At 45.3% G+C, this 8,775-nt stretch overlaps 3 protein-coding genes across 6 annotated transcripts in view; 2 read left to right on the forward strand and 1 right to left on the reverse strand.

The window, feature by feature from the left end:
* The window catches only part of vps9d1 (VPS9 domain containing 1), an 11,374-nt gene extending 8,671 nt beyond the window's left edge, over positions 1-2,703 (forward strand). For both annotated transcript variants that reach the window (XM_008311390.3, XM_025055988.1), the window contains exons 15-16: positions 240-344; positions 1,592-2,703. In XM_008311390.3, coding sequence (XP_008309612.1) covers positions 240-344; positions 1,592-1,703 — 217 coding nt within the window. In that variant the 3' untranslated portion in view covers positions 1,704-2,703. The remainder of the gene's footprint in view (positions 1-239; positions 345-1,591) is intronic.
* A 243-nt stretch (positions 2,704-2,946) lies between these two features.
* Positions 2,947-5,168, reverse strand: LOC103379737 (uncharacterized). Its single transcript, XM_008311391.3, has 6 exons — positions 4,867-5,168; positions 4,326-4,433; positions 4,021-4,160; positions 3,828-3,924; positions 3,419-3,540; positions 2,947-3,311 (listed from the first exon to the last, which is right to left on the reverse strand). The coding sequence occupies exons 1-6, from the start codon at positions 4,949-4,951 to the stop codon at positions 3,156-3,158; spliced, it is 708 nt and encodes a 235-aa protein (XP_008309613.1). The 5' UTR covers positions 4,952-5,168; the 3' UTR covers positions 2,947-3,155.
* A 985-nt stretch (positions 5,169-6,153) lies between these two features.
* The window catches only part of spata2l (spermatogenesis associated 2-like), a 5,122-nt gene continuing 2,500 nt past the window's right edge, over positions 6,154-8,775 (forward strand). For 2 of the 3 annotated variants that reach the window (XM_025055989.1, XM_017033373.2), the window contains exons 1-4: positions 6,154-6,292; positions 7,382-7,734; positions 7,846-8,127; positions 8,387-8,707. In XM_025055989.1, coding sequence (XP_024911757.1) covers positions 7,384-7,734; positions 7,846-8,127; positions 8,387-8,707 — 954 coding nt within the window. In that variant the 5' untranslated portion in view covers positions 6,154-6,292; positions 7,382-7,383. Of the gene's footprint in view, positions 6,293-7,263; positions 7,735-7,845; positions 8,128-8,386; positions 8,708-8,775 lie in introns of all 3 variants that reach the window. The other variant, XM_025055990.1, reaches the window with a different exon arrangement.

Consider the following 8,775-nt stretch of genomic DNA (forward strand, 5'->3'; position numbering starts at 1 on the left):
CGTTAGCTTCACCGGCTAACGTTAGCTTCACCAGTCCTGGTACTGACACCAGGGCTAACGTTAGCTTCACCAGTCCTGGTACTGAAAGTCAATGATGTGAGCTCACAGAGATGCAGTAGCTGTTGGTCCACTGCTGCCTCCTGTGGTCAGTTTGTGTCACTGATGTTCAGACTGGTCCAGGTGTTCTCTCTTTTCTGCTGCAGTTCTCATTCTCTCCACTTGTCCTTCTTTCATGGCAGTGGTGCAGACGACCTGTTGCCCATCCTGTCCTTCGTGGCCCTGCGGAGTCAGTGTCCTCAGCTGGTGTCCGAGTGTGCTGCTCTGGAGGAGTTCATTCATGAAGGGTGAGTCATGGTGGGGGTGTGGGGGGGGGCTGAGTCATGGTTTCCACTGTTAACATCAAAAACAGAGTGTGATTTGACAATGGGTGCAGCGTTGGAGGAGGTCGTCAGTTGCGTGTCCTTTGGTCAAACATGTCAACTGATCTGAAAACACGTGACGGTCCAACAATGTGGACGCTGCAGTCTCCACAACGACGGTCTCCCTTAGCAACAGATCTGTTGTTGTGGCTACGTCTGGTGTCAACAGCACGTTAATGTCATCCAGTTGTTCTGCAAACAATTGTTTGTCTTCGTCTGGACAAACACCAGGAGGACCAGGACAAAAGACAACACTGTGGACAATATTTGGACATTCTGTCCTCCAAGAACAATTGACTAATACGTTTTGATTTTCTCAAAAAATGTAAATAAATACTGAGGGAACAGTTGACAGTTAGCCAAGAAGATCACACTTTCTAAGAGGTTTCTAAAGGTTAGGTTAAAAGTAGCATATTGCTAACATCATTGTTATATCAAACAGGTGTTGAGGACAAAGTTGCCTACAAAGAGCTAAATGTTAAATTAGCTTAGACAAATTTAACCTAAACCATGTCCAGAAGATGGCTAAATGTTAGCTTGAACTGGGTTCAAAACAAGCTACAGTTTGTAAAGAGTCAGTGAAGACGACCAGACCAAAAACTCTGATCAGAAGACGGTCAAATTAGTCACTTTGGTAGAGCTAACTAAAAGTTAGCATGGAGCTAGCTGAAAGGTTAGCTGAACAGGACAGACAAGTGTCAGGACAGGGTTAAAGTTTAGTCTTAGACTTCAAAGTTCTGTCAGAGGAATTCAACAGAACCAAACCAAAACAGAACCAGACCAAACCCTCTGTGGGTGGAGCTGGGACCTCCACCCACAGAGGTCTTCAGAGCCAGGACCTCCACCCACCGCCAGCAGATGGATTTGGTTCTTCTGCTCTAGGTTTGAGTTAGTGATGATGACGATGATGAAGGTCGCTCTGCTCCGTAAACACAACAGTAATAGTGAAATACATTCATCCTGGAGCTGCTATACTTGTGGGGACACTGTCCCCATGGGGACATTTTTCAGGTCTTGGGTTAGGTTCAGATTAGGGTTGGGGTTAGTTGACATTAGAGGAAGGTTAGGATTAGATTAGGTTGGGGTTAGTTGACATTAGAGGAAGACGCTAGACATGTCTGTGTGAGGTGTTAACAAAAACCTGTCTGTGTGTGTGTGTGTGTGTGTGTCAGGTATCTGATTGGAGAGGAGGGCTACTGTCTGACATCACTGCAGAGTTCTCTGGCCTACGTTGAGTCACTTCACGCAGCAGGAGCTCAGCTTCCTCCTGACACCCTCCTCTGAAGAAGGTGAGTCTTGGAGCCCACACCATCTGACGTATGGACTGGTGAACCATGAAGACCAGTGACAGTGTTGACAGTGTAGGTGAGATGGTCCAGGACTGTTGTCAGGGTCTTCACAATGTCAGGGGTCAGAGGTCAGTGATTTGTGGTGAACTCACCTCCTCTGGCTCCACATGCTCACTGACCACAGGAGGCAGCAGTGGACCGGCCACCTGTGTGTGTCCTGGTGAGAGAAATTAATGTGGGAGGAGCCTAGGAACCAAGGAAAGCCTCCTTGTGGTTAGGAGGGGTATGACACTGAAACCTGGGAAGATGTTTTTCCCCTGCTTCTAAAAAAACTCTGGAATTTTCATCGATTCTAGTTCTTGCAATTTTTGAAAATGGTTGGGGAAAAAAGAACTTTTCATTCATGGAACAGCAGAAAAGTCTGATCATTTATTAGCCAATCAGACCCTCGGCTGCTGTCACATGACAGAAGAACAGTTTTTACACTAGTCGCCATCTTTTTATTGGACGATTGTTTTCATCAGCCTTTTATTAGAAGCACTTGGATGGTGACGTGTTCATGATCTTTTTTTTTAAGATGAGTCACTGGGGGGCGCTGAGGGGACCAACGTGTGATGATGGTGTGTTTATCGTTTGTTCATAACTTCTGCACTTTTGTTTGTTTTGAGCCATCTTTTAACCTTGGGTGTGTTTGTATCAGATGAGGTAGTGGTGGCGCTGTGCTCAAGTTTAGAACAAACATGAAAACATGGCTTTCCTTTTTTTCAGAACATCATTTTTAGAGCTCTTTCTCAAACAAATAAAGTGAGGACTTTCTTAAAAGATTAAAAAAAACTACTGAAGAGATGAGACATTTTACTCCATTAAAAACAACAAAGACTTTTTTGTTTATGTTGATTTTCCTGCTGCATGTGAAGGCATCGGAACTGTCAGAAAAAATGTTATCTGTTAAAATGGACTGAAAATATTCATTAAAGGGACAATTGTGTTTTTTAGTTTTTGGCTCTGTTTTTTTTTTTTTTTTTGGGAAACATTTGATGAAAAACATCAGTGAACATTTACTGAAGAATAGTTTTTACTTGTATAAAAAAAATTAAATTAAAATCCTGCTGTTTGCAAAGTCTATGGACTTTGGTTTGGGAGAGTGGTTTAAAACCTCATCTTTAAAGCAGTGAAAAATCCAGAACTGCCCCTTTAACAGCACATAAACAACAGACTATTTAAATTTTGATATCTTCATTTGCATTTTTCTTTATTTTTCTTTGTCTGAAATGAATGGAATGTCAAGTGTTTTTATTCAGAACCAGGAGACGATGACAAACAACACTCAGAATAAAGAAACAGAGTAAAAAAAAAACCAACATTTGACTCAGGCTAAAAATCAGGGCGGAGCCTGGAGCCCGAAGTCAGCCGTGATTGGACCAGAGACTCTGGGGGTCTTTAGGGTCTAGGCTCTCAGGTCTTCAGTAGTCCTGACGTTGAAGACGGTGTGGGAACAGTTCCTCTTCTCCACCAGCCTGGCCACAAACTCCCCCAGCTCCAGGTGGTTCAGGAACCCAGGAGCCATCCGCTCTGGAGAGGCCACGCCCGCATCGATCTTCACCTGCAGAGGAGACGCAGCTGTTGAAGGTGAGGGGGTGCCATGTTGCCAGCAGGTGATGCTGTGGCTCGTATAAACCTGTGTGTGTACTGTGATGACAGAGCTTCGACCTGGTTGAGTTTACAGGCTGTTTCAGGGTACTCCTCCCTCAGGATCTGACAGAAGGACAGGGTACTGGCTGCTCCCACCGTCAGGAACCCTGTTCCAGGCATCAGCAGCTTCTCTGCGCCCCCTGTGGAGAAACACAGCAGTTACACTGTCACAGAAACACAATGTTATTGTGGTGTGTTTTCCACTTCACTAACAGGAAACTGAAGTCTGCTCAAACCAACGCACCAAACCTCACAGAAAAGACATCAGTGGTTTCAGCTCCCAGAGACAGAGCAGGTGTCCATCACTGATTTCTAATCTTCTCTGATTTCAGTGACACAAACTGACCACAGGAGGCAGCGTGATTTGGGTTCGAACCCCTTTACATTGACAGTGTGTGAGGAGGACCTCGGTGTCTGTAGGACTGACCTGTGACGAAGGTGTAGGTCCGGTCGGAGTCGTCCTTCACCAGAGGAAAGAAAGCTTTCCACGACACAAAGGTGCTGAACAGTAACGTGTCCATAACCTGTGGACGAGCGGAGAACCAGACGGTCATGGGTCACGACCGAAACACCTGGGCTCCGAGGACCAGATCTGGTTCTTGGACCAGCAAAATTCTTACCCAGTGGAGGTCTTTGAGGGTCTGGCTGTGTGGGGGTCCACCCTGCCACCAGCTGAACCCCAGAGAGGACACGATGTCTGTCACTTTCCCCACAGTGTCCAGCAGGGCGGCCTTAGCCTGCTCTGCTCCGACCTCTGAGCCTGGAGGAGGAAGGAATCAGAGAGTGATGTCCTCTATGGACTTTGGTCTGAGTGAGAATAAATACAATATGTATGTACATATAGTTAATATAATTGTAAGCTGTTCTCTATGTGATGGTTGGATGGATGGATGGATGGTTGGTCGGTTGGTCGACAGTGACTCACCCACACTCCCCACTATAGTGGTGAGGTTTTCCTTTGTATCGGGGGAGACGAATGTTCGGAGCCTCTCTAGTCGGCTGCTGTCCCGGGAAATGACTGCCACTTTAAAACCTACACACACACACACACACACACACACACAAACACACACACACACAGAGAGAGAGAGAGCAGCACCTTAACCACAGAAACCAGAAAACTAATCCTCCTGACACAGAAATGATCTGTTTATCAAGGTCAGCAGAGGATGAAGCAGCAGATGGTACCATCACCCATCAGTACCATCACCCATCAGTACCATCACCCATCAGTACCATCAGTACCAGCACTGTGTAACCCTCTAACATCATTGGTCTCCATCAGTGAACCTGTGGAGGTCAGTAACCAGCACTGACGTCCCAATTAAATATTTTTAAAGAATTTAAAACGACTTTTTAAATAAATAAATACATAAATAAAAGCCTCTTCAGGCGAAGGTCCAAAAGTTCCTCCTGACTTTGGTCTGAACTTTGTCTTTCTGCTGCCTCAGGGTCTGATGTCTCACCTTTGTCCAGCAGAGCCTTGACGATTCCTGATCCAACAGTTCCCGCTCCTCCCAGCGCCAGGACCAGTCTGTCAGAGTTGGACATCCTGATGGACGGATGAGAGATGCTTGGGGCTGCGCGGGAACTCCCTTTTTATTCAAAGTCTGTCCCTTAGCCCCGCCCCACTGTCGTCGCTGTCACTGTAACCACGCCCCCACGGTGAACTAATTCGCGCCTGCCCCTCCACCCCCCCAACACGAAAAAAAATAAATCTGTCTCTTGTCGTCTGGGCGGTTCCAGTTTGTTTTCTCAATCTTCATCGTGGTTTATCGATCATTATCAAAAATTTTTTTAAATATATGAATTAGGGAATAAGTTGCTGCGGAGGAATACTGTCAGATGTAGGAAATGCTTAATTTTTTTTCTACTTTTCTCTATTTTGTCTTTATTTTGGCTGCTTATATGTAGATAGAGTTAACTTTTATCTTATTTGCCTAGATGTTCCATCCGGGTTATTTTATTTCTGTGATATCTGGACAATGTTTAGCTGACGTGTAGATAGGTTTTTAAGTAACATTTCGATGTTATGTTTTTATCAATAATTTCCGTTTCTTTATTTTTGGGTCTACATATATACTTAATATTTTTAACTTTCACCTGTCTCCTTACTATTTTTCTTTTGTCGATTGTTATGTTTGTAAACACTCTAAGTTAAGTGGTGTAAAGATACCGCTGTTTTATAACATGATTTTATTTGAAAGTGCTGCCATCTGGTGGACATATGTGATTATAGTCACTTCGAGATGATTTTAATTACAATTTTTGATGAAATTACAATTTTACTCGACGGTGACATCACGTGCCGTCGCTTTCATCACGTACATTTCAGGTTGTTTCTCTCCTGATCTTATAAACTGTTGTCAAAAGTTCGAGGTTCATTTTATGTTTTTGTTGGAAGGAGTTTTTAATTTAATTTCGTGTTTTATGTGTATTAATTTATCTTTTTATGTGTCCAATCTGGACATTTTGGTCAGTTGGCTAACCGTAGCTACTGTTGTTGTTAGCTACTTTCTGATACTTTTGATATATTCGTAGTTTTTTCCGTGTCATTATCTAAAAAGCTCACTGGATACACAAAGTCTAACTCACAAGACCCACAAGACAAGAACGTTGATTTTAACTCAGTTTATATCCTGATCATTGCGTCATTAGAACTATGTTTTGGTTTTTATAACAACTTGACAAGTAATCTTCAACTAGCTAACCCCACCCCGTCGGACTGTCCTTGTTGGTACACTACGCAATCCCATTTGTCTCTGGGCAGATCTGAGTCACGTGACTCTGTTTACTTTCTTTTGTCATAATTCGAGCGATTCTCAGTTTTGCGGTGTAACCGGAAGTGTGTGTTGGGAAATTATCGATGAGCACCTGAAGATTCAGACTCAGGTCTGTGTTTTTTTAGTAAAACGTTAAAGAAACATGATGTTTTTCACATGTCTTTGTTACCGCACAGGGCTAACGGCAGTGTAGCTTTATCCTTGCCTTGACGTCCCTTTCAAAATTACATTAGTAACAATTTATACATTTTATTATGGGAATAACGTATTATATGCCAGCGTGTTAACCATTTTTTAACTTTTAGGGAGACGCCTTTTAATTCGGCATCAGTCCTGGACATGAACAGACACTTAAACGTCTTCTTCCCGAGTCTCTTCCTAGTGATTTTTCTACCGTGGCCCTTTTGGGGAAAAGTTTTTTTTTCTGAGTTTTTATGACAGCCGAAATGGAGACTGGTCTTTGTTTTTCTTAAACATTCACAACGAAGTGTTTTTACTAAAACACAGTCAGACGAAGCTGTCAGACGAGGACAAATCAGTGCTAATGTAAAAGAATTTCTGTACGGCGATCTTTCCTGGCCAGAGACACATCGTTGAGCTAACTCTAAATAAATCCCGTTTCTGTCTCTGTTGGGCTTAGTTTAATAATTGAGAATAATTTCTCTTTTCGTACATGTGTGTTTATATTTAAGTGAGACTTTTATTCCTTCAGTAAACATCAGTTTCACTTTCATGTTGTAGCCCAGGGAGGAGTTTTAGCTCCCGGTTGGACACAACAGTCGACTAACAATTGTTTTAATCTCGGTATTTTCGTGACTTCAGTTTAGTTACAGTCGGGATCAGTCTAAGAATTAAAGTATTTTAATGAAGTGGTTTAAATGAATGTTCTTAAATACATTGTGACATTTCCTCCATGACGTCAGTTAAAGTCAGGGGCGTTCACGGGAAGTTTATGACCAAAGAATGATGGTCGGCCTGGTATAGAGTCTGGTCCACAGTCCTGTGCTTTGGTTCATGAACAGAGGGAACTAATAGTTGTTTTTTTACTTCTGTTTGTCAACCACTTCCTTTGCTCTACAGTCATTGGTCACTGGGAGGGTCAGTCTTTATGTCAATGAGACCAGGCTTTAAAAGATGGTACAGAATGAGGTCGCCAACGTTTTCACACAGTCCTGACGCCTGTGTCTCGTCTCCGCAGACATGAATAGCGGCACACAGAGAGCCAGAGACCTGCTGACGGCCTATGACCTCAGCCTGGAGCAGCAGATCCTGGGTCGAGGCTCCAGCCTGGCCTGCAGAGACCAGGAACTATGGAAGAGGGTTGAAGGACTGCTGAGGGACAGAGACCCTCAGGAGATCCACTGCCTGGGTCTGGATCCTCTGACCGTCATGGAGGAGTCGCTGAAGATGGCAGTGACAACTGCAGCCAGCAGGGGGAGAGCGAAGACCAGAGGAGGACTGCAGGGCCTGGCTAAGGCCTTTGAGGTCCTGGAGCAGGCGGCCCTCAACCTGTACCTGGGTCCCTGGAGGGAGGAGTATAAAGTAGTAAAGGTGAGGGGGGGGGGGGTTATGAAATACATTTTTTAAACATGTTTATATTTGATCTGCTGATGGAGAAAATCCATCTGTTTCTTCTTTGTTTTCCTCGTCTTCTGTCTGCAGACGTACTCTGGGCTCTTCACCCACCACATCAAAGCGGTTCTGCCCCCCCCTCAGATCGAGCAGCTCTTCGGTCTGCTGGGGTACAGGTCCAGTCCGTCACAGCAGGAGCAGGTCCTCAGCGTCGCGCCGTCGTCTCCGGACGACTTCCTCCGTCTGTCCTGTGCCTTCTTCCTGGCCCGCTGTGAGTGTCGCCTCCTGGAGGAGGCTCTGGGGAAGCACAGGGGTGAGGCCCAGTGGGAGCTGAAGATGGTGCGAGAACGTCAGAGGGGACACGGCGTCCAGGTGGGTTTCTGCCTTCACACAAATGAATCATCAGTGGAAATAACTGGTCTTCAGTCTCCTGATCAAAGACCAGTTCCAGTCCACCTTGGCCTGGGTCCTGGTCTGGGTCTGGATTAGTTCTGGTTCTGTAATTTTGTTCATATTCTGATGGTCAAAGTTTTTTATTCTTTTTTTTTAATCTTAGAGTTTTATTTTAGACCAGTTGTTTCTGGACTTTGAACCAGTCAACACCAGATTCATGTCCCGTGTGTGTCCACAGGTGGCAGTAGAGAACAGTCAGAAGACCCTGAAGGTGAACCAGCTAGCCTTAGAGCCGTTTGAGGAGGAACCAGAAATGGACCTGTACACCGACGAGCACGTGAACGGAGGAGCGGCGGGGAGTCAGAACAGAGCCTGTGCCATGAAACCACCACTGGGTGGCGACAGAACCACAGCCTCCTCCAGCTCCTCACAGGTCTGTGTCTCCACACTCACCTGTCAGCTGACCAAGATGGAGGTCGGACGTCAGCTCAGCAGAGAAGACCCCGACACCAAGACAGGAAGTCTGCAGAACGACACCACCGGGTTCCTCAGTGAGAGCGCGGCGGCGGCGGCGGCGCCGGACGACAACCTCCGCAGCTGTCTCCTGTCTCCACCCCCCTATCATTG

Source organism: Cynoglossus semilaevis, chromosome 6 (assembly GCF_000523025.1).
Source record: "Cynoglossus semilaevis isolate Cse_v1.0 chromosome 6, Cse_v1.0, whole genome shotgun sequence".
Classification (NCBI taxonomy): domain Eukaryota; kingdom Metazoa; phylum Chordata; class Actinopteri; order Pleuronectiformes; family Cynoglossidae; genus Cynoglossus; species Cynoglossus semilaevis.

Coding starts and splice junctions, on each gene's coding strand:
- LOC103379737 (XM_008311391.3), bottom strand. CDS start 4,951: ATGTCCAACTCTGACAGACTGGTCCTGGCGCTGGGAGGAGCGGGAACT. Junction 4,434..4,866: donor CAAGGCTCTGCTGGACAAAG/GTGAGACATCAG, acceptor GTGTGTGTGTAG/GTTTTAAAGTGGCAGTCATT. Junction 3,541..3,827: donor GACCTACACCTTCGTCACAG/GTCAGTCCTACA, acceptor GTTTCTCCACAG/GGGGCGCAGAGAAGCTGCTG.